The sequence below is a fragment of the Amblyraja radiata genome, chromosome 1 (assembly GCF_010909765.2).
Source record: "Amblyraja radiata isolate CabotCenter1 chromosome 1, sAmbRad1.1.pri, whole genome shotgun sequence".
NCBI lineage: Eukaryota > Metazoa > Chordata > Chondrichthyes > Rajiformes > Rajidae > Amblyraja > Amblyraja radiata.
In genome coordinates, this window is record NC_045956.1 from 13,080,084 (window position 1) to 13,107,761 (window position 27,678).

Here is a 27,678-nt window from a genome sequence, read left to right on the forward strand (position 1 = left end):
TTGACCTATTGTGTCAAAAATACAACTTTAAATTTGAACTCTCTTTTCTGCAAAATGATTAGCATGGGGTTCCGAGATGAAGCTGCCGGCTATTTCCACAAAGCCATCAAGCTCAATCCCGACTGTGCAGATGCAAGGGAGAATTTTTATCGTGTTGCCAACTGGTTGGTGGAGCGGTGGCATTTTTTAATGCTGAATGATAAAAAGAGGAATATTGCCTATCAGAGAGCAATTCAGAAAGCTGTGCAATCTGGCTGTATGTCTGTGCTGGATATCGGAACAGGAACTGGCATTCTCAGGTCTGTTTAATTGTTTTTCCTGGAAAGAGAAATAAATAAATGTAGAGTGTATCATTGTATATATGTGTGTTTATGTATGTTTTATGAAGATAGAATTTAAAGGAGTCAAGTGCAAAAATGATTTGTTTAAAATCATATCTCAAAATTGTTTATGACAATATCTGTGGTTTTATTGCTGTGCATATTTTTTCAATGCGGGCTAATTATTTTAGATGAACAATATTAAAGATTAAGTTATATAAATAATATATTTTTTACTGTTAAGTTTGGAAATGATACATAATTATGTTCTTGAAAATTTATAATTATTAAAAGAATATGCTGGTAGCTGCAGATTAATGTCTGAATGTCCGAATGTTTGGAAGGTATAGGCATTGGCATATTTACAAGGTTTCATTGGATCTAAAATCCTGTTCTCGCCACTTCCTGGATGCTAATCTCAATGTTGCCATTACCAGGAGCTCATTCTCCTTGCTGTTTCCTCTGTACTTTACTTCCACTGATGCCACCTTCGGAGAGCCATTTCAAATACATTTGCAAATGTGTTTTCGTTGTATCTCTGAATGTGATAAAAACTGTATAGAACAGAGAATTCTACTTGAGAATAACGCAAATGAAAGATGTCACGACAGGATGAAAGCAAGGGGTAAAGGCAAGAGAACTGTGGGCAAAATAAATGTAGGAAGGGTAATCAGCACAGCAGATTGTGTTCAGAGCAGCAGGCACTAATGAACATGGGGACTTCTGTTTACATTGGCAAGACTGGCATGGTGGCACAGTGGTAGAGTTGCTACCTTACACCACCAGAGACACAGCTTAGATCCTGACTATGGGTGCTTGTCTGTATGGAGTTTGTACATTCTCCTCGTGACCTGCGTAGGTTTTCGCCGGTTTCCTCCAACACTCCAAAGATGTACAGGTTGGTAGGTTAATTGGCTTGGTATAATTGTAATAGTGTTCGGGGATCGCTGGTCGACGTGGACTCGGTGGGGCGAAGAGTCTGTTTCGGTGCTGTATCTCTAAACTAAACTAAACAAAAATAGAGGTCACCATCAACTTTCAACATGCTGAAGGGACCATTCCATCTAACTCCCGGTCCACTTTGCATCTTCATCAACCACTTCCCTTGTGATGCTTGCCCATGTATCCATGACTTTTTCCTCCTTCCTTCCCACCATCCAGGGACCCAAACAATCCTTTCAGGTGAACCAGAGATTCCCTTTTATCTTTCAAGTACTCTCTGGAACGGAGAAACCAAATTTGGATTGGGTTTCTTTTGCTTGAACACCTTTTATTCAGTCTGCAATGGATAGCCTGACCTTCTGGATGCCTATCACTTCATTTTTTTTTGTCTATTATCATTCAGCGCTTCAATTTTTGGCCTGTATTAATCCAACAACGCCCAATGTATGTTCAAAGAACAGCTTCTCCGTTTTTCACTGGACATATTGCAGTGTTCACAACGCAATATTTAATTTAACAATTTCAGATAACCAAGTTATTTTATATTTTTCCTAGATTCGGCAGTATCATCATATTCACTCCCCCCCCCACCCCCCTTCTATCTCTAACCATTAAAATAATTATTATGTTGATAATTTGGTATGCACCCTTTTCTAGAGTTTCACGGGATCATGTAGAAAGAAATTCTGGAGCCTTTTGCCAAGACAGGAACGATGTTTGAAAGCTGTTGATGGAACAATTGTTTGAGGATTTTGTAAGTGCACAGGCTATTTGAAAACTGCAAATGTGAGGAGAGTTAAGGAAAAAAAAATAGGAACGGAGAAAAGAAAATGCTTTCCTTCTCTTCTACCCCCCCCCCCCCCCCCCCCCTTCCAATTTAGACAATTACACTTAGTCCCTCGATAGATTGAAAGGAACTTGACTATGGTGTTGTTCTGGGAAATGAATCAGATGCTGGTTTCAGTAATTTCCATGAACTAACTAAGGGAAACTGTGAGACAGGAAGGGTTCTCCCATTTTGTCTTGCAGAAATTATGTTTAAACAGTGTATCCAGGAAGGAGAGCTGCACAAACATATATCGTAGTATGTATGATAAGATGCTCAAGTAGTTCCCAAAATATATGACCTATCCTACCCTTTAGTGCTGCAAGCTTGTTCGTGTTCTGTTGAGATATTTGATTTAATTTAGTTTCTCAGAGCATACATAATGCTTTCTAACTCCTCAGTTATCTTGTATGTTTGATTGACTATGTTCAGAAAGCACACTTTTAGGCTGGCGGTACCAAAACATGGATGGTAGGTGGATGTAGACATGGAGAGAAAGATGCATACCATGTAACAGACAAATGGAAATTTTCAAAGTTCAGGCTTTTCTGTAGCTTGATTTGGAAACGCCCAAAGACGACAGTGTTTTTATTACGGTCAGAGAATGACAAAATAACAAAACAAGTAATGTTGGTTGTGGATGGGGAGGAGTATTTAATAATTTCATGTTTTAATAATTAATGCTGGATGTGACTTGTAGAGTTATGAATGTTTTAAAAGTATTGAATGTAGACTCGAACTGATATTGAATCTCTGGGTTCTTGGAAGTACAGTACTTGCACGGGTGTAGTTGTGTAGAATGTTTATTACCTAGGTAATTTTGGGAACGTATGTTCGTCAATATAATATTTCAAATGCATATGGTGCCATCCATTTACAGATTTGCTTCTTGTTAGGTCCTGTAGTGTAATATAATGAAACCAGAGCCCCCTCAAAATATGCTATTAATCTTTTAAGAAATTCAGTAACAGATCCCAAAATAATACCGTGTTAAGCAAAGTGCAAATTTCTTTCATAGATTCTTGGTCAAGAAGTCTCCACCCAAATTTAATTATACAACCTTTTCCGAACTGATTGTTTAGCATTGTTAATAAATTCAAAGTGGACTATGTACTCAGGAAAAGAAGGGGGGGGGGGGGTTTAAGGAAAGCTCATGCTTTTATGAATAGTTTATTTTTATAATTTTTTTTTCTTTCTTGTGAGCAGACAAGAAGCTGTCAAATTAAAGCCATTAACCACCAGATGTGTTTTTCATCATATGATTGGGCTAATCATGTATTCGCTACTACTCTAAACTAATACTATTATAAAATGTTTTGTTTTTTAAATTATGTATATCTGTGCAATTGGATTCCGGCAGATTAAAATTCAGAGCTTTGTTTTTATAACAACAAATAGAGTAATTCACATTAAAAAAAAAAAATCGGGTCTGATTTCAGAACATCCCAGTTGTAAGTGCCCCAGGTAATTTATGACCTCTCAATTGAGTTCCCAGTGAGCATGTGTGTTGGTTAAAATGTCTCAGCTCCAGTCATAACCAGGAAAATTCAGTTTTGTCTTTCATTGCATGCAATAGTATTCTGCAATGCGATTTTTGGTGATATCTATCACTACAAGTAATAAAAAATACAATTTCAAAAACAGTCAGTTGTGTATGGAAGTCCCCAAGAGAGAAAAAGAAGACTTGTTCATGACAATTTTGCTGGAGCTCTTCCAAGGTCTGTAGGAAGAATGAAAGAAGAGAACATGAGACCAGGCAAAGCAACAAAAGCTGCTGTAGGAGGGAGGAAATAGGCAACGTTTCGGGCTAAAACCCTTCTTCAGACTGAAGAAGGGTTTCGGCCCGAAACGTTGCCTATTTCCTTCGCTCCATAGATGCTGCTGCACCCGCTGAGTTTCTCCAGCATTATTGTGTGCCTTTGTGTTCCATTTTGTGTTGGGCACCACATTCCTTACGCTGATTAGAAATGTTTGGTGGATCCTACATGTACTGCCCCAGAAAGGATGAGGTACTGGAAATAGCAAATAAATAATTTGAGATCAATCAAGACACAAAATTAATAGTTGGTCTTTGGAGGAGGAGTCTAAGTGAAAAATTCTAGCAATTCAATTCTGAGAGGCAGTTGTTAGGTTACAAAAGCCTTGACTTTTCAGGTAAATCAAAAATTTCTGATGACTTTTTAAACAATTTTTTGAAACCAGTTATGTTTCTCTAATTTTAGAGTAGAGCTTCATGGGTGAGGCTGTGAGGCGAATCAAGTTATTTGGAGTTAGCTAGTGTGGTTGCAGCTTGATTATGTAGCTGAATGCTGACCAGGTGGAGGTGAAATGTTTGGCAGAAATCAGTGGTTTGAGCCACTGCAGCTTGTTTGGAGATCTGAGTAGGGGTAGATTTGCTTCCTGCTGCAAGGTTACGGGTGATCTTTATTTGGCATGGTGCAGGTTTTTCCACAGTGGGGAGTGTTGTAGAGTAGAGGGATCTAGGTGTGCATATAGTTCCTTGAAAGTGGCAGGTAGATACGTTGTAGGTAGGTCAAGAAAATGTCTTGCACATGGGCTTTCATCAGTCAGAGTATTGAGTATAGAAGTTTGGAGATCATGTTACAGTTGTACAAGACATTAGTGAGGCCACATTTTGAGTATTGTGTTGAGTTTTGGTCACCCTATTAGGAAAGATATTGGTAAACTGAAAAGGGCACAGAGAAGATATACAAGGATGTTGCCAGGGCTCGAGGGCCTGAGCGATTGCGAGAGGTTAAGCAGACCAGGACTATTCCTTGGAGTCCAAGAGGATTGTAGCGTGGTGTTTAACATAGGTTTAAGGTGGGGAGGGGGGGAAGAAGATTTAATAGGAAAATGAGAGGCAACTTTTACACAACTTTACACAAAGGCTGGTCGGTACATGGAACGAATTGCCAGAGGAGATAGTTGAGGCAGGTACTATCACAATGTTTAAGAAATACTTGGACAGGTAAATGGATAGGATAGATTTAGAGGGATATAGGCCAAACACAGGCAGACGGGACTAGTATAGATGGGGCATGTTGGCTGGTGTGGGAAGGTTGGGCCGAAGGGCCTGCTTCCATGCTGTATGATTCTACGACCTGTGGAATTCATGGGGATGCAGGTGGCCTCAGCCGGGTGGGAACATGGCATCCCACATGTTCTTTCCCTGCATTCTCGAGCCCCAACAATTGGAGCAGGGAGTGCTGAGCAAACTTACTTGATCTTTCTGCACTGCTCGCTCTTCTGGTATAGCTGTTTCTATGATTTCCATCATGCTGTTTTTATTCATTTCTGACTTACAAAAAATTTGGATCACAAATTGTTCTCGGGTAGGGTTCACTTTTGTAACCTGGGGACTGGCAACATCGTGTTTCCATGATTTTTGTTCTTGTTTAAACACTATCCAGCTGGGTGTGATAGCTCTTGACTGTTTCATTTTCTATTTACTCAATTGTGGCTATCCAAGTGCCTGTCCAAATTACTTCTAAACATAGTAATTGTGCCCGCTTCCACTATCTCCTTTGGTAGCTTGTTTCAAACATTCACCAGGTGCCTATCAGATCTATCAATTTCCCCCTTCGCACCCTAAACCTGTACTCTCTACTTCAGGACTCCCTTGGTCTGGGGAAAAGACTCTGATTATCTATCTTACCTGTGCTCCTCAGCCTCCTCTGTTCTAGCAAGAATAAACCCAGCTTATTCAATCTCTCCTTTTAACAACAACCCGATATTTCAGGCAACATCTCAGTGAAAAAAGAGATAAAGTATTAGAGTAACTCATGTCAGACAGCATCTCTAGAGAACATGGATAGGTGATGTTTCAGATCGGGACCCTTATTCAGGCTGATTATAGTGTGAGGATGGGGGGTAAGAAAACTGGAAGTGAGGAGGGTCAGGACAAAGCATTGCAGCTAATAGGTGAACACAGACAAGGTTTGATAGGCAGATGGTTGGACAAAGTCCAGAAATGATAAAACATCTCTTTACATCTCACTTTATCCTGCCCCTCCCCTCTTCCAGCTTTCACTCTTCCTCCCCCACAATCAGTCTGAAGAATGGTCCTGACCCAAAATGTCACCTATCCATGGTTTCTAGGGATGCTAAATTACTCCAGTACTTTGTGTCTTTTTTTGTAAACCAGCATCTGCAGTTCTTTGTTTCAACATCTTGGTGAATCTCTTCTACACTTTCTCGATAGTTACCAAACTCTTCCTGAGGTTTGGCGACCAGTACCATACAAAATACTCTAAAAGAGTAGTCTTATCAATGTCTTGTACAGCTGCAATATGGCATTCCAACTTTTATACTCTCTGCCTTGGTATATGAAGGCAAGCATAACAAATGCCCATTTCATCTCCCTATCCACCTGTGTTGATGCCCCACTTTTGAGGAGCTTTGAACTTGCACCCCATCTCCCTTTATAAAAATGCTCCTTGGGCCTGTGCCATGTATTCTATATGCCTTGCCAGAATTTGACCTTCCCAAGTGCATTACCTCACACTTGCTTGGATGCAATCCCATCTGTCATCACTCTGCTCAATTTTCCAGCTAATCTATGTCCCATTGTATCCTTAAGCAGCATTCGCTATCATGACTTCATCCTTGAACGGATATTTCATCCAAGTAAATATTTGGAAATCTGATGTCCTTTTCTTAGTCCTAGGATCATCTGCATCATCTGAGAAATAAATTTAACACAATGAATACTAATGTGAATCCATTAACAGTCCCCAATTAACTTAGCTTTTGTATGTTGGACGTCAGGGCTATTTTCCAGTCTGAATTGTGTTTTTGAGGGAAAGTACTTGCAGATTTAAGTTTAATACCAGCACAGACATTTGACTGACACCTGGTTCAAAATTGGCAATGCAGAAGAATTTTGTAAAGATCTGATTGAAGATCTAAATATTCATTAATTGTTTATAAATTAATAAAGATATTAAAAAAAAACAGATTGATAGAGGGCGTTATACTAAAAGCCAAAAATGCAATCTGCATCCCCAAATAAATTCTGATTGCCGGTTACAAGGCTGGTGTTGTAGAATATTTATCAATTGCCAATTTAATCAGATGATAACTTAAAGACAATTAAATAAAGTTTTTCAGCCATACCTTTTCTTCTATCGTTTTCACTCTTGTTTATCTTCTCCATAATTCAGTCTGTTTTCAAAAAGGGCTGGAGCTTGTCAAGTGTATGCTTGTGAACTGTCCAAGACTATGTATGAACTTGCCTGTGAAGTGGTCGCTTCGAATCAAATGGCCGGTGAGATCAAGATTCTGCACATGAAATCACTGGACGTGGAAATTCCCAAAGACCTCTCCAGCAGGTGTGTTTGGTTACAATCTAACAAAATATTTTGTTGAAAATGTCAGGCATTTCTTTAGTGAAGTCCTGCAACTTTGTTCAAAGAATTATTAAGACTTTGGTCCTTTGATTACAAATTATGTTGTCAATTTTCAGTGTGCACTTGGCATTTCTTCATTTATTTTATAGTTTACAAAATGCTTTTCATTGTATATAGTACTTATAATAGAGGTAGATTAATAATAAAGAAGCTTAGACAATTATTTGTCTTAAATTAGGTCTAGGAACAGGAGTAATATATAGGATTAAGAGTTTCTCTGACCTGTGTTCGAGATGGAATGTGAAAAGGTCATTTTTTTGGAATGTTTTATGTTTCGCGTCAGTTGCCTAATGGGACGTTATATTCCATTTAATTTATAGGAGATAGAATACCAAAAGGAAGGTATTTTCCCCTTATTATATGTAATTCTTGATTCATATGTTTTGTGTCCCTACTAACTACATCCATACACTTCGAATTGATCAAACTGCCAAACAGAATGACTCCAATACAGGTTGAACACTGATTTTCCGGTGCCCTTGGTTCCAGAGCCTTTCTGGATTATCGATTTTTCAGAGGTCAAGTCATAATGAAATGACAATACACCCCTGGCTGCTAATGACACCCCTCCCATGTCTCTAAAGCACCATGGAGTGCCAGAAATCTAAATAAATCAAAATATAAATGTAAACTGAATGTGAATGGAATGACCTGCTGACCCATCCCTGGGCCAGCTTCCGACGCTACTCCGATGCAGCGCCCTTCTTCACTCGCCGCACATTCCGGTGCCATGGCTGCTGTTGTGGCTCACGTTTAGCCCCTGGAACAAGCAGCATCTCTGGAGAGAAGGAATGGGTGACGTTTTTGGTCGAGACCCATCTTCAGACACAGTTAACTGTGTAGAGACTGTTAATCGCATACAGGCCTGCAGGCTAATTTTATACTTTCATTACTTTTAGTGCAATCTTCAACTGCAGTGAAATGTGATCTTATATCATTCTATTATTGGTCCCTTTTAATTTGCTGAATAAGTTCAAAGTTACCAATGTTGTCCTCAGGGTGTCGCTTGTTGTCACAGAGACTGTTGATGCTGGACTGTTTGGTGAAGGAATTGTGGAGAGTTTGATACATGCATGGAAATATCTTCTTCTGCCACCAAAGGTATGTGTTTTACACAATTGTGACCATTCAATATTTGAGCATTAGAGATAGAATTCCAATATGATGCTCAGTCTCTTATTCATTTATTCTTTTCAGTTAAGAATTTATATTTTAAATACAATGTAATTAATGGTAGCGAACTATGTAGTGTCTCAAGCTTTACTGATAACTTTAAATAAAGGTTTCTAATATTCATGATAGTACAATAGGGTACATTCCTTTGTCATTCACTGTCCTTAGTATAATAATACATTTGTTTACAATATTTACATTATGTTTTCATGGCTTCAATTTTATCTTTATCAATTATTCCAGTTGTGAAATATTAGAGAGACTTTCACACAGGGCCCAGCGACTTTCACACATGGTGGGATGAATCTAAATTGTGGTTTTCCCCCACTGAACCTTTGCAACAGCTACACTAAGCATCCCACCACACATAATCCTATACCTTGTAATGCGTTGGTTTGCAGCTTTTGATTATGGACGTCACTTTGCACTGTGGAAGACCAGCAAATTTCGGAAGACCATGCTGTCTTTTATCGGGTTGATCTTCCTCCAGCCACAATTGATGTTTGTCGGGATGCGTCCCTGTAACACAGATTCCTTGTTATACTGCTGTTCAGGTTGATCTTGAAAAAGACCACTGCAATTGTTTCCACACTCTCTTGGCAAACGCACATTCCTGCAGGAGATGGATGATGGTGTTATCCCATCACAGTCTCTCGGATGGCAATGTGCAGTGGTGTTGAGGCTCGGGCTGTGCATGAAGAATCTGTAGAGAGGCTCATAAGATTATGTGATAGGAGTAGAATTAGGCCAAGTCTACTCCGTCATTCAATCATGGCTGATCTATCTCTCCCTCCTAACCCCATTCTCCTGCCTTCTCCCCATAACCCCTGATACCAATACGAATCAAAAATCTATCTATTTCGGCCTTAAAAATATCCACTCACTTGGCCTCTACCTCCTTCTGTGGCAAAGAATTCCACAGATTCACCGCCATCTGGACTAAAGACATTTCTCATCATCCCTTTTCCTACTCCCATCCACCTCCAATCCCCCTCATCCACAGCACTTCCTCCCCCTCCTCTTCACCCTCCCTCTTTCCTCTCTCTTCCTCCCCTCCCCCATGCCCTCCCTCACCTCGAGACCAAGTGGGCCTGTCACACGGGTGGGCTGGTCCCCTCCCTCCATAACCCCTCTCCCCTCCCTACCCCCCTTGATGTTATTGTGAGGTGGAAGATGCTGCGTTTTTTAAAACAGTTTTTTAATGCAAATGAGATTCCATTATGATGTAATTGTGGGGTGGAACAATGCTGTCGGGCAGTTTATGTAAACGAGATCCCACTGTGATGTCATACACTGCTAATGGCCAGTGCAGATGGAAGAGTGGTTAAAATGTGTGTAACTTGTAAAATATACCATCAATCTGAAGTAAACGATACAACACACCACAGGACAATGGTGTAGCGCTATCGTGTACCATTTTGGCATAATTTCAGGATCACACTCGCAGCCAAACAAGATGGAAGTTTTGGTAATATGTATACTAGACCAAGTGGGACCCTTTGGGTCCTAGCCCCCAACTGCGCATACGTAGCTGACGGGTTCCCGTTGCGACGCCAGAGATCCCCGTTGGACCTTGTACTTTCTTTCTGTAACTGTAGAGGTATAATGCTGTAATGCTATATTCAGCACTGTGGTGTTTTTCTCATTGCACTATCTGTTGTAATTGTATTTAGCTGGATTATACATGTGTATAATATGATTTTACTGTAGTGCGCACAGTTTTTCATAGTATCTCGGTACAAAAGTTGTCTCTGCTAAATTCCTCTTGTGTATGAAAAAACCAGGAATCACAGATTGTGTATGAACTGGATTACACCGTTAACTAGTTTGCACCTTTTGATGATGGAGTCTTGAAAGCTCGGGTGAATCATCCTGGCTGCGGTCAACTGTTCCTATAGAAACGGCTGTTGGATTTCCACTGTGCCACTGACTTCCACAAATGCTGATGCCAAAACACTGTAAGTGACACAATATGTCACTACACTAAATCACTGGACTCCATTGAGGAGAAACGCTTCCCTGATCCTACACCACATCAGAGATATTATTTAATTGTATAATCAGCCAGCATGTGGAGTCTCCAATTATGTTTCTTAGGCCTTTGCACCTGGCCCTTTATGCCATCATCTTTGCTCATGCCTTCATCGAACCAGACTCCAAAGATTAACATTCTTTATCTCTCTTCCCTCTTAAGCTGCTCCTTAAAATAAAGTTTGACCTAGCTTTTGACCAACAGACGTGTTTTGTGTTGTAATTTGTCAGACTTTGATCTTACAAATTGTTTCCTGTGTGTCATTTGCTACAAGAAAGTACCTAATTGCTGAGTGTGTTAGCACATCCAGAGGACTTTAGTACTTGGCATCAAAACAAGTGTTTTCTTTTTAATTATGTCACTGTCGTGTTGGACCTGCCCAGTTCAAGAACCAAATTAATAAACCAAATGTGAAAGGGTTGCATTAGTTCTGATCACCAGACATGTTGTCTTGGGAGTGTACTTTACCACAAGGAAACTTCCTATAACACCCCCCCCCCCCCGCCACAACCCAGCATCCAAATACTTTAACCACGTACAACAGGCCAATCCTGTAGTGCACATTATTGCTTAGCAAGTATTTTAAGTTTACACGATTGTTCCTTGCATGCATTAGTGACGTTACCTCCTTCATTTCACTGGGGATTGCCTGCAAATCTTCCGGTGTGTCCTTTGGGCCTTGGATTCAGATCATACGGTGTGAAGAAGGATACAGCTGATAAATGTCACCGGGTTTCTGCATCAACCTTTTGGGAGGAAGCACAAGTCTGAAAAGTGTTACGTTTTAAAAAAAGTGGAATTAGCCTCTCACTATATTTACTTGTTTGAACAAACTGCCACCGACGTTTTGGCTGAAAAAATGTCACCAAATTTGCTGATTTCTCTACCCCCCAGAGTCTCAGATTGACCAAGAGATCCAGATAAATTCTGGAGGCTCACTCAGCTCACTCATTGTCTTCTGCCATTCAGCCATATATTTATGTCGAAAGGCCTTGATAGATGTGGATCACTAAATGACAGCGGCTGCTCACTAATCCAAAGATGGGGAGATTCCGGAAATCTGGCAGGAGTCCTGCAGCATGGAAACAGATCTTTGAGCCCACTGAGTATTTGTTGACCATCGATCATCCAGTACCATTCCCATCAACTCCTTCCAGATTTTACCACTCGTCTTTACAGTGCCCACTCAGTCTGCCATCCTACATCCCCTTGGGTAATGAGAGTGAATCCGAGCAGTCAAAGGAAATCCATGTGACATTAGAGGAAATGTGCAAATCCATCAGATGGCACTGGAGGAAAGGGTTGAATCTGTCAGAAATAAGTTAGAAATGGTTAGTTGGTGGGTATGTGGCTAGCGTGGTAATCAGTAGTCAGTTTGCTGATGTGTTCACTTTCTGCTGGCAACAAGATACTCTATAACTGCTGGTGCATGGGTTCGACAATATAGGTGAATATGATATATATAAAAGTTGTAAATTTCCGTTCCAACATGTTTAGAATCTGTAGTGCAGCTCTGTACTAATTAACTAATTCTGACCAAGATCTAAAATTAAGTAGAATGGCTATTGATCTTTAGGTAATTAAATTATCAGTACAACTTTTGCGATCTCAGCTGACAGCATTTTCATCTTATCGAATCTTCATTTGCAGGCAGTTCTTGAACGCTCCTCCTTTCATTTCCCACAACTGTCCCATCAGTTCTGTTCAGTGGAAGATGATCAGGAGAATTTCTGTGATCTGGCATTTTCTATGGTCTGACACCAGCCTGGGCTCAAAGGTGCTGAACTAGAGAATGTATAAGGTTTACTGGCCATATAGCTGAAAGATTAGTTTTAGATTTACAGCATGGAAACAGGCTCGACGTCCCACCGAGTCCATGCTGACAATCGATCACCCATTCACACTAGTTCTATGTAATCCCACTTTCTCATTTATACCCTACAAACAAGGGGGGGACCTACAGCAGCTAATTAATCTGCAAACCTGCAGCAGCTAATTAATCTGCAAACCTGCACATTTTGGGGATTTGGGAGGAAACTGGAGCACCCAGAGGAAACCCATGCGAAGCCTTCCATGGGGGACTTGTTCAAATGCCTTACTAAAATCCATTTAAGCAACATCCCTGCCCTACCCTCATCCAGAGCTGCCAAGTAGTACGGATTTTCCGTATTTTGTACGGAAATGCGATCAGAATACGGATGTTCGGATATGCTGTAGGGGGCGCTGCTCTGGCAGCAGCCATGTCATGCAGCTCGTCAGTTTTTCAACCTTTTTTTATTTTTTTAGTATGTTTTAAAGTCTGTATTTAATGTTTCTTTGTGTGTTTTATGTGGGGGGGTGAGGGGGAAACCGCTTCGGTCGCCTCCTCCACGGAGAGGCGAGTTTTTCCAGGTCGCCTCCCCCGTGGCCTAACATCAAGGATCGACGCGGCCTTTCCCGGAGACGCGCCCGGGGCTTCAGCGGCGGGCGCAGCGTGGACTCTCGGCGTGGAGCGGGTGAGCCCTCGCTGGGGCTCGCTGGAGGGGAGCGCTCCGTTTCGCTGACCCGGGGCAGCCGGCAGCCTGAAGTCGCAGCCTGAAGCCGCGGTCTGCAGAGCTCCAGCTGGTGCGGCGTCTACAGCCCGGGATCTCTCGTTGGGGACCCGGGGGAAGAAGAAGCCATCACTGCCGGGCCGCGGCCGACTTCTACCGCGGGTCCGGCATGGACTTACCATCACCCCTGGAGGGGAGCTTCGACCGCCGGCCCTGCAGTCTACGGTGCTTCTGGCTGCGGCGGGGACTTTAAATCTTGACCGCCGGCCTGCGGCCTACAACAACTTAAAGCCGCGGTCTCCGGTGAGGAAGAGCCGATCCTGGACTGACTCTGGACTCTGGTCCTGACCACGGGGGGGAAATGGAGGAGGACTGGCCAAATTTTGTGTCTTCCACCACAGTGATGAATGCTGTGGTGGATGTTTGTGTTAGTTTTATTGTGGTTGTGTGTTCTTTATTATTGTATCGCTGCAGACAACCCAAATTTCCACCAGCCTGGCTGTGGCAATAAATTATATCTAATCTAATCTAACCTTTGTAAAATACGGATTTAAAAAAATCAGCCTGACTTCCTGTTTCATCTTGTTGCTTAAAAAAAATGCAAGGATATAAAAAGTCATACTGTAACTCTAAAAATTATAGCAGATTAAATCTATTAGTATTTTATATTTCAAGATTTGGAAGCTTTGATCTGCCTGTCCCGCTCCAGGTTTAAACAGCATTGTCAGTTTATCGCATGGGAATTTGAACAACAGTGCTATGGTTCTAAAAATAGCGCTACCAGCTGGAGTGCTATTGCCTTTACACATGGCGCAATGGGCTTTACACATAGTGCTATGGCCACAGCGCTATGGGTCACAGACTGTTAGGGGAGGAAGAGAGGGAGGGAGGGAGAATAAAAAGGAAGGAGAGAGGGAGGAAGAGAAAGGGAGGGAGAGAGAGGCTTCCAAAATGGCTTCAACATCATCATCTGGTGCTAAAAGCAGGAAGCAGCCGTTCAACAGCAGTATACAAAGAGGTGGCAATGCACTCTCAAGTAAAGTGCGTAGAAGGCACGTCAATTGGTAGAAAAGTTATGCATTCTTGTACTCTTACATGGGTATTAACACTTTTTTTCAGCAAAATGGCACCATGTACAAATACTGATTTCCTCAGCAAAATACTGATTTTCAGGAACTAGAATACTGAAATGCTCTGACAAAACTTAACAGCTCTGCTCATCAATCACCTTCTCCACTTTCTCAAAAAATGTGATCAAGTTAGCAAGACACGACCTGCCGTACACAAAGCCATGCTGGCTGTCCCCAATTAACCCATTCTTTTCCAAATGGGGGTAAGTCCTATTTCAAAGAATTTTCTCCTATATCTTCCCTCACACTGATGTGAGGTTCACTGGTCTACAATTTACAATTTGTATCAGACATACAAATTTTACAATACAAGTTTGGCATGAAGATTCTTGAACTGCAATGTCAGGCAGTTGACTGACCAGAAATAAACCAAGGTTTATGAAAGATCATTTGTTTTTGTATGATTTTTTAATAATGGCACTGTGTGTGTGTGTATATATACCAGTGTCAAGAAATTGGCTTTCACACTTTTTTGGAGATGTATAGCACGATTAGCCAATTGGATTCCTTGCAAGAAATTATGAAATTGGCTACATTTATATTAAAAACAAATGACTTGCACCCAGAATCATCCAATAAAATAAAACTGTAGGGTTGCACATGGGACCTCACCCAGCCCAGCTGGAAGCATTTTGTAACAATCATACTAGGGCGTCAACACTCGTGAAAGAAAAAGAGAGAGAGAAAGTCACTTTATTCAATCAAAGTGATATGGAAATTGTACCCAGTGAAGCCAAGGCTATGAGGGAAGTACTATACACCGGGGAGCAAACTGGCCACTATTTGAAGAGAGAAGCAAAATGCAGCAGCATTAGTCTCCAGGAATGAGGATCTTCGTACAATGGAGCTATGCCAGAGGTTTCATGATCTTGCAAGACAATGTAAACTGTAAGCCAACAGACTTCAAAATCCTTAGTTCTCTTTAGTCTCTCTCTCTCTCTCATACAGTACATATAACTTGTGACTATCCACTATTGCCACCATTAATATTGGCAATAGTGCCAATATTTCAATACCATTATACAATACCATTAATATTGTATTACTCAACATTGTAACCACCACGCAGATCACCAAACATCCAAAAGTGGACAATGAAAGGATCCCTTGTGTAGAAAGGATTCATGTGTAGAATCTGACCCATTGGAAGAAACCATCTGGTGTCTCTTCCCGGCACCAGTGTGTTAGGCATTCTGCCAGTTGTGCTTAGTAATGTTTCATACACCCACTTTGTCTTGATCTTCAGTGGATGCCTTTACAACCTTTGCTGCTGTATCAGTTTACAGTTATTTTCTGTTTAGTTTTTTCATGGGGACCAGATACCTGTGTGAAGGAATTGGATCAGTTCTGGGTGTGGAGAGTGGAATGGTCAGAATGCCAGCAGATTATTAGACTATTTGTCTAACCAGTCCCCTCAAAGGAAGATATCGAGTCACCTTCTACCGCCCCGGCCCCACAACCTTTCAGGCAATGCACTCATGTACCCCACAGCAGGGAATTCCACTCTACTCTCTCCTTTTGACTTAGACATCTGTCTGAAACTGATGCCCCTTGTGCTTCTTGAGGCTCAACAAGGACATCTCTGTGGATTAAGAACAAAAAGACACAGTTTATCAGCAGCCACGATGCGTCTATGCAGGAGAGGTTGCCACACAACTAGGTTTCCATGCGGTTCCCGGAGGTTGCAGGTGGTTGCCGGAGGTTGCAGGTAGTGGAAGCAGGTAGGGAGACTGACAAAAACCTCCGGGAACCGCACGGAAACCTTGGTTTCCGTTCAGGTTTCCTAAGTGGAACAGGGGCATAAGAACATCAAATCCCACATTTAAAATAATGAAACAGAAAGGGCTCTGGTGATGTAATTTTACTGAAAACCTAAATATTTTTAATGCTTATTTTCTGTTTTTCTATTCTGAACACACGTGGGTTCTGAAATGTGCTGAAGCATTGATGTCCCTGCTGTACCAAAGATTGTTACTGGAGTGCCACCAGTTGTGCCACCACTGAGACATCCATAGAAAAAGTATCTCAGAAGTTATCTGGTAGAAAAGCACCAGAGTTTCAGCACAATCTGTGGAAGGTGTTTGACATACTGTCATGAATTTTAAAGTTGTCCTCTAATTCTCTTCAAAGTGTCCTTTCAAAAAGACAAAAATGCAATAATGTAGTGTCATGCACTGTCAACTGCATTGTCTGTGTTCATTAAAGTTTGCACTCTTATGCCCATCCCACTTAGGAAACCTGAACGGAAACCTCTGGAGACTTTGCGCCCCACCCAAGGTTTCCGTGCGGTTCCTGGAGGTTGCAGGTGGTTACCGGAGGTTGCAGGTAATGGAAGCAGGTAGGGAGACTGACAAAAACCTCCGGGAACCGCACGGAAACCTTGGGTGGGGCGCAAAGTCTCCAGAGGTTTCCGTTCAGGTTTCTTAAGTGGGACAGGGGCATAAGGTTCCAGTTTATGCTGGCCCAGCAAGTAAAGTGCAGACACCGTTCGTGATGAGGTGTGCAACCGATGCTCAGCTGCATATTAAGTGAATTGCAAACAAAAGTGTCATGATTTTATCTGGCATGAAATGAGAGTTAATGGACTTAACTTTTTTTAGTCTTGCATATGTTAGTGTTTTTAAAGTTGAGATTTGCCAATGAGGCAAATTGTTTTACTGAATGTTTGGATTTACTCAGTGAATTTTCCGAGTGGGATGGAATTTTTATGTCTTTCTCAAGCTGTGGGGCTACGTGTGCTGGATAAAGGACACTTTCCTTATCTAAATAAAGGAAATATTGGGAGGAAAATGGATATTTTGTCATCAAGTCCTTCAACTACAATCCAAGCAGATTGTTTATATTTTTTTCCCATTTCCTGCTGCTAATCTGTGATAATTTATACAAAATTATACTGTTGACTTGCATTAATAATTATAATAATAATAATAAACTTTATTACGGACTCGAGGTCCAGACAAGGGGCAACATTACATAAAAATGCATTGTATATTAAAAAATATCATCAAGTACATATAAAACCTTAGTATATCACTTAGAATAGAATAGAATAGAATAGCCTTTTATTTGTCATCCAGACCGAAGTCTGAACGAAATTTAAGCAGTCATACATATAATACAATACAATAAAAAACAACAATAAACGCATATTAACATCCACCACAGTGAGTCCACCCAACATCCCCTCACTGTGATGGAGGCAAAAGTCTTAGGGCTGCAGTCTCTTCCCTCCTCTTCTCCTTCTGCGCTGAGGCGATACCCCCCGGGCGATGTTAAAACCTGTCCTCGCGGCTCAAACACCGCGGCCCGGGGTAGTCGAAGCTGCCGCTCACCAGACCTGCTGACGCAGCCGCTGGCCCGCGGCCGAACCCCCGGTCTCAGGCCACCGCCACCAGAACTGCCGTCCCAGCCCCCGGAGCATCGTTCCAGCCCCGAGCCGGATCGCCCTCACGTGAGTACTGCCACCGTCTCAGCCTCGCGCCAGGTCGCCGCTCCTCCCTCGATCCAGGCCGCCCCGACCGGGCACCGCTCCTCCCTCAGGCTGGGCCGCCCCGACCGGGCACCGCTCCTCCCTCAGGCTGGGCCGCCCCGACTGGGCGCCGCTCCTCCCTCAGGCTGGGCCGCCCCGACCGGGCGCCGCTCCTCCCTCAGGCTGGGAACGCCCCGACCGGGCACCGCTCCTCCATCGGGCTGGGAACGCCGTACCTCCCCGAGCTCGGCTACTCCGACGGGAGCACCGTTCCTTCCTCGGGCCGGCCGTCCTCACGGTAGCGTCACAGCCCCTCACGAAAGCCCTGTTCCAGCCCCGAGCCGGGCCGTCCTCACGGGAGCGAGCTCAGTGCGAGTCCTGGCGGGCTCTGCCTCCTGAGCCTCGAGGTCGCCAGCTCCGCCATTAGGCCTCAGCGCAGACGGAGGCAGAGAAGGGGAATACGACAAAAAAGTCGCATTCCCCCGCAGGGAGAGACAGCAAGCTCCGTTTCAACCCCCCCCCCCCCCCAAAACACAAACTAAAAACCAAAACTAGACTAACCAAAACGAAAATAAACAACCCAAAAAACACAAAACAAACAGGACTGCCGGAGAGCCGCTGCAGCCAGAGCCGCGCCGCCACTTATAAAAGCATCATAAATTATATATTAAAAAAAAACCACAATACATGAATTAAAAATCCAGATTAAAAGAATGATCAATGTCCTACAACGAGACAACGATACCAGTGTCTCCACAGCTGTGATTCGTAGCGTGCATTGAATGGATAAGACATGTTTAAGTTACAACACGCTCGATCACTGCTATACTCCGTTTAAGGAGGCTTACCGTGCCTTTGTAGGAGCTCCGTTGGGCAAGTCAGACCATGCGATGCTGCTGCTTATCCCAAAGTATAAGCAAAAAATAAAATCCTCAAAAACTTCGCCCAAATCTGTCAGGTCGTGGTCTACAGACGCCATCGAAAAGCTGCAAGGCTGCTTCACATGCACTGATTGGGAAGTCTTCCGCGCAGCTGGTGACCTCCACGACTACACGGACACAGTGACGTCATATGTCCAATTCTGCGAGCAACTCTGTATCCCTTTAAGAACGGTTAAATAATACAACAATAAGGCCTGGTTCACAAAAGAAATTCAACAATTAAGAACTGAGAAAAATGCTGCATATAAAACTGGAAATAAGCAGGACTATATGGCTGCAAAATATAAATTAAGGTCTACAATAAGGAAAGCCAAATACAATTATGCCACCAAAATAGAACAAAAAATCTCAACCAATAACACAAGAACTGTCTGGAAAAAACTTCAGGAAATCTCCAACTACAAAAAGAAATCCACCCCCATCCCTGATAATGATCATCAACTCCCAGATAAACTGAACATTTTCTATGGCAGGTTTGAACAGTCTCCAGTCTCTCCACCATCGTCCCCCTCTCCTCTTCCTCCCCCTCCATTCCACATCCAGGAGGCCGAGGTGAGGACTACCTTCAGGAGACAGAAGAAAAATAAATCAGCAGGCCCAGACAACATCAGCCCAGCAGTGCTCCATCATTGTGCTGCAGAACTGGCCCCTGTCTTCACCTACATCTTCAACACCTCCCTCTGCCAATGTTCAGTGCCCCAGTGCTTCAAACAATCCACCATCATTCCTGTGCCCAAGTCTAACACAACATCCTGCCTCAATGACTACAGACCGATTGCCCTCACATCCGTGGCCATGAAGTCATTTGAGCGCATCATTCTCACTCACCTCAAAACCAGCACTTCCTCCATCATGGACCCATATCAATTCGCATATAGAACCAACAGGTCAGTAGAAGACACAGTCAACTTGGCCATCCATCACACTCTGCAACACCTGGAAACCGCCAACACTTACGCCCGCATCCTGTTCATGGACTTCAGTTCTGCATTCAACTCCATCAACCCGGTCAAACTCTTCCATAAATTACCGGACATGAACATTGACCCCTGCATCTGTCACTGGATCCATAGCTTCCTTTGGAACAGACAACAAAGGGTGAAGATACACAACACCATATCTCACCCTCTGCACCTCAGTACAGGAGCCCCTCAGGGCTGCGTCTTGTCACCCTGGTTATTCTCACTCTATACAAATCAACACATCCCAGTATAGTTCAGTCAAAATATATAAATACGCAGACGACACAACCATCATATGTCTCATCTCTAACAACAACGAGACAGAATACCGCACTCAAACACACAAAGCAGTCACTTGGTGCACAGACAATAACCTCCTACTCAACACATCAAAAACCCATGAACTTATCATCGACCTCAGACGAAAGGCACAACCCAAGACCCCCCAACTCATCTCCAGTGAACCCATATCCACCACTGACTCATTCAAATTTCTTGGCACTCACATAAGCAATAACCTCAAATGGAAAACCAACTCAGACCACATTTATAAAAAAGCCAACCAAAGACTCTTCTTTCTCCGCCAGCTCAAGAAGTTCAGAGTGAGGAAACATCTCCTAATCCGATTTTACACAGCCATCATCCAAAGCATGCTCACTTCATCAATAACAGTTTGGTACAGCAGTTTGGACACTCACTCCCGTAATAAACTACAGCGCATTGTCAACAAAGCATTCAAAATCATCAGCACCCCCCTCCCATCAATAGAATCACTCAATCTCAAACGGTCCGTGTCAAGGGTGAAGAAAATCATTTCTGATCCCTCCCACCCAGCTCACCACATCTTCCACCTGCTGCCCTCAGGGAGGCGCTACAGCTCACTGCCTGCCAAAACATCACGATTCAAAAACAGTTTCTACCCATGTGCAATTCGAACTCTGAACACTCTATGATAATATCACAAAGCCACCCCGTGCATGTACTGTACTGTATACTGTATGTTGTCTGTGTTTTATGTTATGTTATGTTTTGCTTACTGTGTTCTTCTGTACCACAAACTATGTCCGCATGACTGGAATCAGCTTATTGTGTAAAATCCTGTACTGAACATGAATTCCACCAGCTTGACTGTGTGGTCATTAAATAATCTTGAATAATCTTCAGCAGAGAAGATCCACTTTCCATCCCAAGGAATAGTTTTGAAATTATTTTCATTGTTCTAATTTATTAATTCTCTGGGATTTATAATGCATTTCAATGGTATTTCTTGAGCTGTAAAAAGCTTTGGGCAGCACTGAAAGACAAGTGAAAGGGGCTATATCAATGTATAATTTCCATTTATTTTTATTTAACTGCCTAATAATCATTTTTTTTTGGAAAGCCAAATTTGTAGGCACAACTCTATCACCACTCTAATTTCCTTTTGGAATTTTATGTTTTGTTTTGCAGCCAGTGGGACATGAAGGTCCAACAGAGGGATTTGGTTGTGTTATCCCATTGCACGCTGTTGTATTTGGCATGGCAGTGGAATGTAAAGATATCCGCAGACATCACAGGTTAGTATCTGGAGAGTATTCGAAAGTGCACCTCCTTTAGAGGCAAGACCAAAATAATAATGTAGTTTCGTTGTTCTCAGATACTTTACCATTTTTTTTTTCTATTTATGGTTTAATTTTCCTCAAGTATCAACGGTTTGTTGACAAAAATCATCTCTTACTGCTGTACTGAAACAGGGTGCTATTTATGTTTTCCTCACCAGCCATATATTGGGAGTATTAACCATGATTGTCAGTTCATGTCTGAGAAGAGGTTTGTATTTTGAATTGCTAATTTAATAAGATTAATTCCAGGGTAAATTAACTTTCATCCCAACAATTTAGCTTGGGTTTGAAATTAACTTGTCAAACAATTCTTTTTAGTGTTTTTAAAGCGACTAATCTCCAAGCATTGTTGTCAAGATAAGATAAATAAAAATGTTCTTTGCAAGTACTGAATGTGGTTATGAACACCATGTTTGAAAGAATGACGTAAAGTAAATTCATCTCACTTTAAACATTTTTTACCCTATTTTTTCTGGATTTCCTTGAAAGGGCATTCCAGGTTGCTTCCTGAAATATAAACTGTTACATAGACTTAAATGGTTACCCGTTCAATAATGCTTACTGCCATTGATTGTGAAAATTGCTGTTATTTGAGCATCTTACTCAAATGATAAATTATAGCACCTTTATTTCAGGAAATTTAATGACTTCAGAATTAAGGGACAGAAGTTTAGGGGTAACATGAGGGGGAACTTCTTTACTCAGAGCTGTGTGGAATGAGCTTCCAGTGGAAGTGGTGGAGGCAGGTTCGATTTTATCATTTAAAAATAAATTGGATAGGTATATGGATGGGAAAGGAATGGAGGGTTATGGTCTGAGTGCAGGTAGATGGGACTAGGGGAAAATAATTGTTCGGCACGGACTTGTAGGGCCGAGATGGCCTGTTTCCGTGCTGTAATTGTTATATGGTTATATGGTTATGGTTAAAGCAGTCCACCAGAATTAAGACTGTCCTTTAGAGTATGTACAATTGTGTTCATTGTTATTTGATGCATGCCTCGTTTGATTTAATTAAAGGAAAATATGTGTATTAAATAGCTTTCATAATTTTAAGAATTATAGTGGCAAATATGTTTGATGTCTCAAATAAATTAGCTTAGGATAAATACCCAGAGAACTAAACTGTCAGGCAATCATTTGTATTGTGATGCAACTGTCCGTAAAATTGAAAATTTCTTCAATCAACACATGTGTTCTGATTTTGATTTAAAGATTCTAAATTAGTTACTCATCACTGATTCACAGAAAGTTAATTCTTAGAACTAATTGGGCCCATGATGACTACAATTCAGAACCAAGGACATCTTAATCTCAATATTCCTGCATCATTTGCATTTGCATTTCCTTCAGGTCAGTGACTGAGCTCCAAGACAACATCAACATGCGGATAGAGTTTACAATGAACGTCAGGAATGCAAACTCCCAACATCAATCTGTGTGCAAGCACCACACTGCCCTCTAATGATAAAGGTTCATGATTACGAGTCCTTGGAAAACATGCACCATTTCTATCTTGGTAGCCACTTCTCTTTTCCTTCAGTGATGATATATATGGTTCAGTTCAGTGTATCAGCACAGCCTTTGGTTGATAGAGGAAGATCAAGATCGCAGACTTGGCATAAATCTCATGGATTAAGCAACCAGCAGATCTTTGCCTCTCTCTATGCTTCTGAAAGTATGGATAGTTTTGAATGTTTTGCGCTGGGCTTCTGTGTAACTAGTTGTCACCCTGAAAGTTTGTGGGTCATGGATTTCTACAAATTCTGGAACAAATCCCTCTTTCTGCATGGTAATCCTTTGCTGTGGTGGTGTCTGTTATAGATTAGTGAACAGTACAGCACATGAATAGACCCTTTGGCCCACAGGCTTGATGCCAAATTAAAATAATTCTATGCCCTCACATGATCTATATTCCTTCATTATCTGCGAACCTCTAATCACAGTCCGTTCTTATTCTGTTTGGCAGGGTTTGCGTTACTGATGTTGGTGGGATACAGGTGAATGAAGCTATCACCTGGTACAGCCCTGTCAATAGTAAGCTTTGTAATGGTGATGCTGCTGAACCTTACACCACTGAACGAATGAGGCAAGTACCAGGTGGATACACGCCTCTGACTGATCACTTCCAGGCCATGACAATTGATTTCAACAGTCTACAGGTATGATCACAGCTGCCACAATTCCAAAGACATATACCGATGAGCTTAAAGTAGGCCTGCGACTCTGTCCTAGTTTAAGTGAGGCATAATAATCATAATACTGATAAAAAAGCAGCACTTTTTTTTATTCAATCGAGGATGTAAAGAATTAGCTGCAGGGGAATGCTTGCGCAGTGGTACTGTTTTGTATTAATATATGTGTTTTACAATAAATTTGTCCTCTAGGTAAACTGATTATTTGATCAAGGTCGTGTAAATTTTGTCTTTTTTACACTAGAGGATAAACTTACCGATATTGCATGATTTGCTGTATATGCAAAGGATTTGTGGTCAGAAGTGGGCATTGAAGCATTGCTGGCTCGAAGGGCTGAATGGCCTCCTTCTGCACCTATTTTCTATGTCTATTGCAGCCCCCTTTGAACACAGCTCTCTACATAATAGTGAGGGGATGTGAATTGACACTAATATCTGTAGGATTTGTTCACTGGAAGCTGTCTATCCTTAATTGTTAGGCTATTTCAGAGAGTCGCCCACATAGAGGACAGCCCGGCCAAGGGAAGGTTTCCTTCCCTGAAGAGCATTAGTGACAATAAAGCTCTTTCAAAGTCACCACCCTTGATAGCTTTTTATTTCAAATTTTAGTTCATTACCATTGGAATCAACTCTTACCTCCAGTAGACCTGACCTACGTTGGCCAGTGTTCAACTGTGTTCAGGGATAAAAATAAAGAATTTGGAATTATATCATAACAAACCACAAGCATAAAGATCAATGTAGAAGTTCAGGAGGCATGTTTGATTTTTGTTTTACTTCTGGTGGGGTGCTGCATCCAACAATTGTATTAGTTATTCCAATTGTTATTTCCTTGCAAGGGTAAAGTCAAGAAATGTTAGCACTTTTTAAAGGATATATTTCTGCATTATTTAACTACATAGTAATTGAGCTTATGAACAATTTTAAAAGCTAAATTATTTTTTAGTTAATAGGAAGATAAAGTCATGTTATATAATATCTTTAAACATAAAACTCTTCTGTAAGGTTATCTTGTGTATATTCTGTTGAAAACATTGTGCACTAAGTATGAAATGAAGTCTGCAGCAGCTGGGTCTCAACCCCTGTGTCACTGCATCTTGGACTTTCTGACAGAGAGACCGAGAGACCGCAGTCAGTCCGTGTTGGCAAGAATACTTCAGGCTCGATCACGCTGAGCACCGGCTCCCCTCAAGGCTGTGTGCTCAGCCCGCTGTTGTTCACATTGCTCACACATGACTGTGCTGCCAGATTCAGGGACAATAAGATCATAGAAATTTGCGGATGACACAACAGTGGTGGGACTCATCAGCGGAGATGACGAATCAATGTACAGGGAGGAAGTAAAACAACTAGTGGACTGGTGCGGCAAAAATAATCTAGAATTAAATGTCGACAAAACGAAGGAGATGGTTGTCGACTTCAGGAGGGCGCAGCCAAAGCATACACCCCTCAACATCAGTGGCACCACAGTGGAGAGAGTGGAGAGCATAAAGTTCCTCGGTGTGCAAATTACAGACGGCCTCACCTGGTCCAGGAACACCACTGGGACCGTCAAACGGGCCCATCAGCGACTGCACTTCCTGAGGAAACTAAAACAGGCCTCACTCCCCACCAACATCCTCAGGACTTTCTACAGGGGTACGGTGGAGTCTGTACTCACGTACTGCATAAATACGTGGTACTCCACCTGCAACTGCTCGGACAGGAAGGCTCTGCAGCGGGTAGTGAGGGGAGCAGAGAGGATCATTGGCGTCTCCCTACCCTCGGTACAAGAACTGTTCCAGAGCCGCTGTCTGAAAAAGCTCAGAGAATTGCTAAGGACAAACTGCACCCCCTCCACATACACCTGGATCTCCTGCCATCAGGCAAGAGATATCGAAGCATCAAAGCCCGGACTACAAGACTGCTAAACAGCTTCCTACCACAGGCTGTGAGGCTGCTAAACAGTCACTCTGTACTCACAGTCACTTGATTCTGCGGCTGGCACGGACACTTTAATAACTGGCACTGGCCACTTTAATAACTGGCACTGGCCACTCAAATCAGCTGCCCCGGACATTTTTATGATTGGTTTATTGTATTTTAACGTTGTGTTTTACCTGCTTTTAACTATTTATACTGTTCCATCAGGGACTGGATTGTTTTTAGTGTTATAATGTGTGAAATGTTTTAAATTTCATGTGCGATGCTCCGCTATTCCCTGGGAAACGTCTTTTCATTTTGCACTGTACAACTGTTGCTTGCAAGATGACAATAAAGGTTGATTGATTTACCTTTATTGATCAACAATAAAGGTTGATTGATTGATTGATTGTGATGATCATTATGTTTATGCTTCATATTAGGACTTGGAAGAACTGACAGACAGGAAACCTTGTCGACTTTGTCTGCCAGTAATTAAGGAGGGCATGTTGGATGCAATTGTCGCCTGGTTTGTTCTGCAGCTAGATGATGAGACCAGTCTCTCCACTGGCCCTGATGAAGAAACCTGTTGGGAACAGGCTGTGTATCCTATACAGGGTGTGCTAGGTCAGTGTTGAATAGAGATGGTGGAAATGCAACTATTCTTTAAAGAAAAATATTCTTGAGTGTTAAGTGTTTATTTTCTCCAAAAGTACTGTCAATAGATTGATAAAAACAGTTTCCTTTGGCAATCTCTTGATAACTGGTAGCCATATATTAAAAATAACTTGCCAAGGAATTAGAAGACACGTGAGAATGATTGCTCATTTAGACGCCAAAGTGGTGGAATCGTATTTCTTGGCAATTTTCAGAACAATTTGGACAACTACTAAGTTTGCGAGTGGCGACACAGTGGCGCAGCGGTAGAGTTGCTGCCTTACAGCGCCAGAGACCCTGGTTCGATCCTGACTACGGGTGCTGTCTGTACGGAGTTTGTACCTTCTCCCCGTGACCTGCGCCGGTTTTCTCTGGGATTTCCTGTTTCCTCGCACGTTCCAAAGACGTGCAGGTTTATAGGTCAATTGGCTTGGTATAATTGTAAATTGTCCATAGTGTGTGTAGGATGGTGTTAGGGTGCAGGGGTCGCTGGTCGGCGCGGGCCGAAGGGTCTGTTTCCGTGCTTTATCTTTAAACTAAACAAAACTAAAAATAAACACAAAACTCAGTGGCACAAGCAGCATCTCTGGAGAGAACGGATGGGTGACATTTCGGGTCGAGACTCTTCTTCAGATTGAGAGTCAGAGGAGATGGAAACTGGAGAGATGGAAGGGTATAAAGAAAATGTAAGGTGTCCAAACGACAAATCAAAGTAGACGATGATCAAGGAAATGTAGAATAGTTCATTTTTAGCTGAGGGGAAGCTGACAACGAGGCATATAAAAAGTAAAATTAATCACGAGGACAGTGCAACTAGTCGGAGAACTAGGGTGGGGGAGGGTCGGAGTGAGAGGGAAAGCAAGGGTTAGTTGGTTAGATAAATCAATTTTCATACTGCTGGGTTGTAAGCTGCCCAAGTGAAATATGAGGCGCTGTTCTTCCAATTTGCATTTAGCTTCACTCTAACAGTGGAGGAGGCCCAAGACAGAAAGGTCAATGTGGGAATGGGAGTTAAAGTGTTTAGCAAACTAAAGTAAAGATTAATATGTGAGGGTCATGGAAAAGTCTGGGGTGTGGCTCTGAATTGGACAGCTCTTTCAAATAACCAGCGTATCAGGCCAAGTGGCTTTTGGTCTGTGCTGTAAGACTAATGATCTGCTCAGTGATCTGTAAAATAAAATATAAAATATAATACAATTTTTTTATTTTAGTTGGGCAATACAGCAAAACAGTATTAATCATTTATCCTTGATATTGTTAACAACAGTCTGAATTACGACTGTACCTAAATATAATAAAGTCACAGGAGAATTATTGATAACATTGTACACCAGGCCCTATTAGGAGATGTCAGGTCAGGTGACCAAAAGCATAGTTGAAGAATTAAGTTCCAAGGAGAGGACTAAAAAGCAACAATTCAAGCCTTAAGGTAGAGAAAGCTAACATTGACAACCAGCATCAATGGTTGAATGAAGGGAATCTGAGGATACATGAGAGGTTCTGAATTGATGAGGAATTGATAATTCACTATCTTGGGGTTTAACAGAGTCGGACAGAGATTGTCAAAAGATCTCGTGGCAATGAGGTGG

At 42.0% G+C, this 27,678-nt stretch overlaps 1 protein-coding gene across 1 annotated transcript in view; it reads left to right on the forward strand.

Annotated features, from left to right (window-relative positions):
* prmt9 (protein arginine methyltransferase 9) overlaps window positions 1-27,678 on the forward strand; it is a 50,262-nt gene that overhangs the window by 10,402 nt on the left and 12,182 nt on the right. The window contains exons 3-8 of the mRNA XM_033017822.1: window positions 63-299; window positions 7,254-7,421; window positions 8,498-8,600; window positions 21,187-21,293; window positions 23,305-23,497; window positions 25,876-26,059. Coding sequence (XP_032873713.1) covers window positions 63-299; window positions 7,254-7,421; window positions 8,498-8,600; window positions 21,187-21,293; window positions 23,305-23,497; window positions 25,876-26,059 — 992 coding nt within the window. The remainder of the gene's footprint in view (window positions 1-62; window positions 300-7,253; window positions 7,422-8,497; window positions 8,601-21,186; window positions 21,294-23,304; window positions 23,498-25,875; window positions 26,060-27,678) is intronic.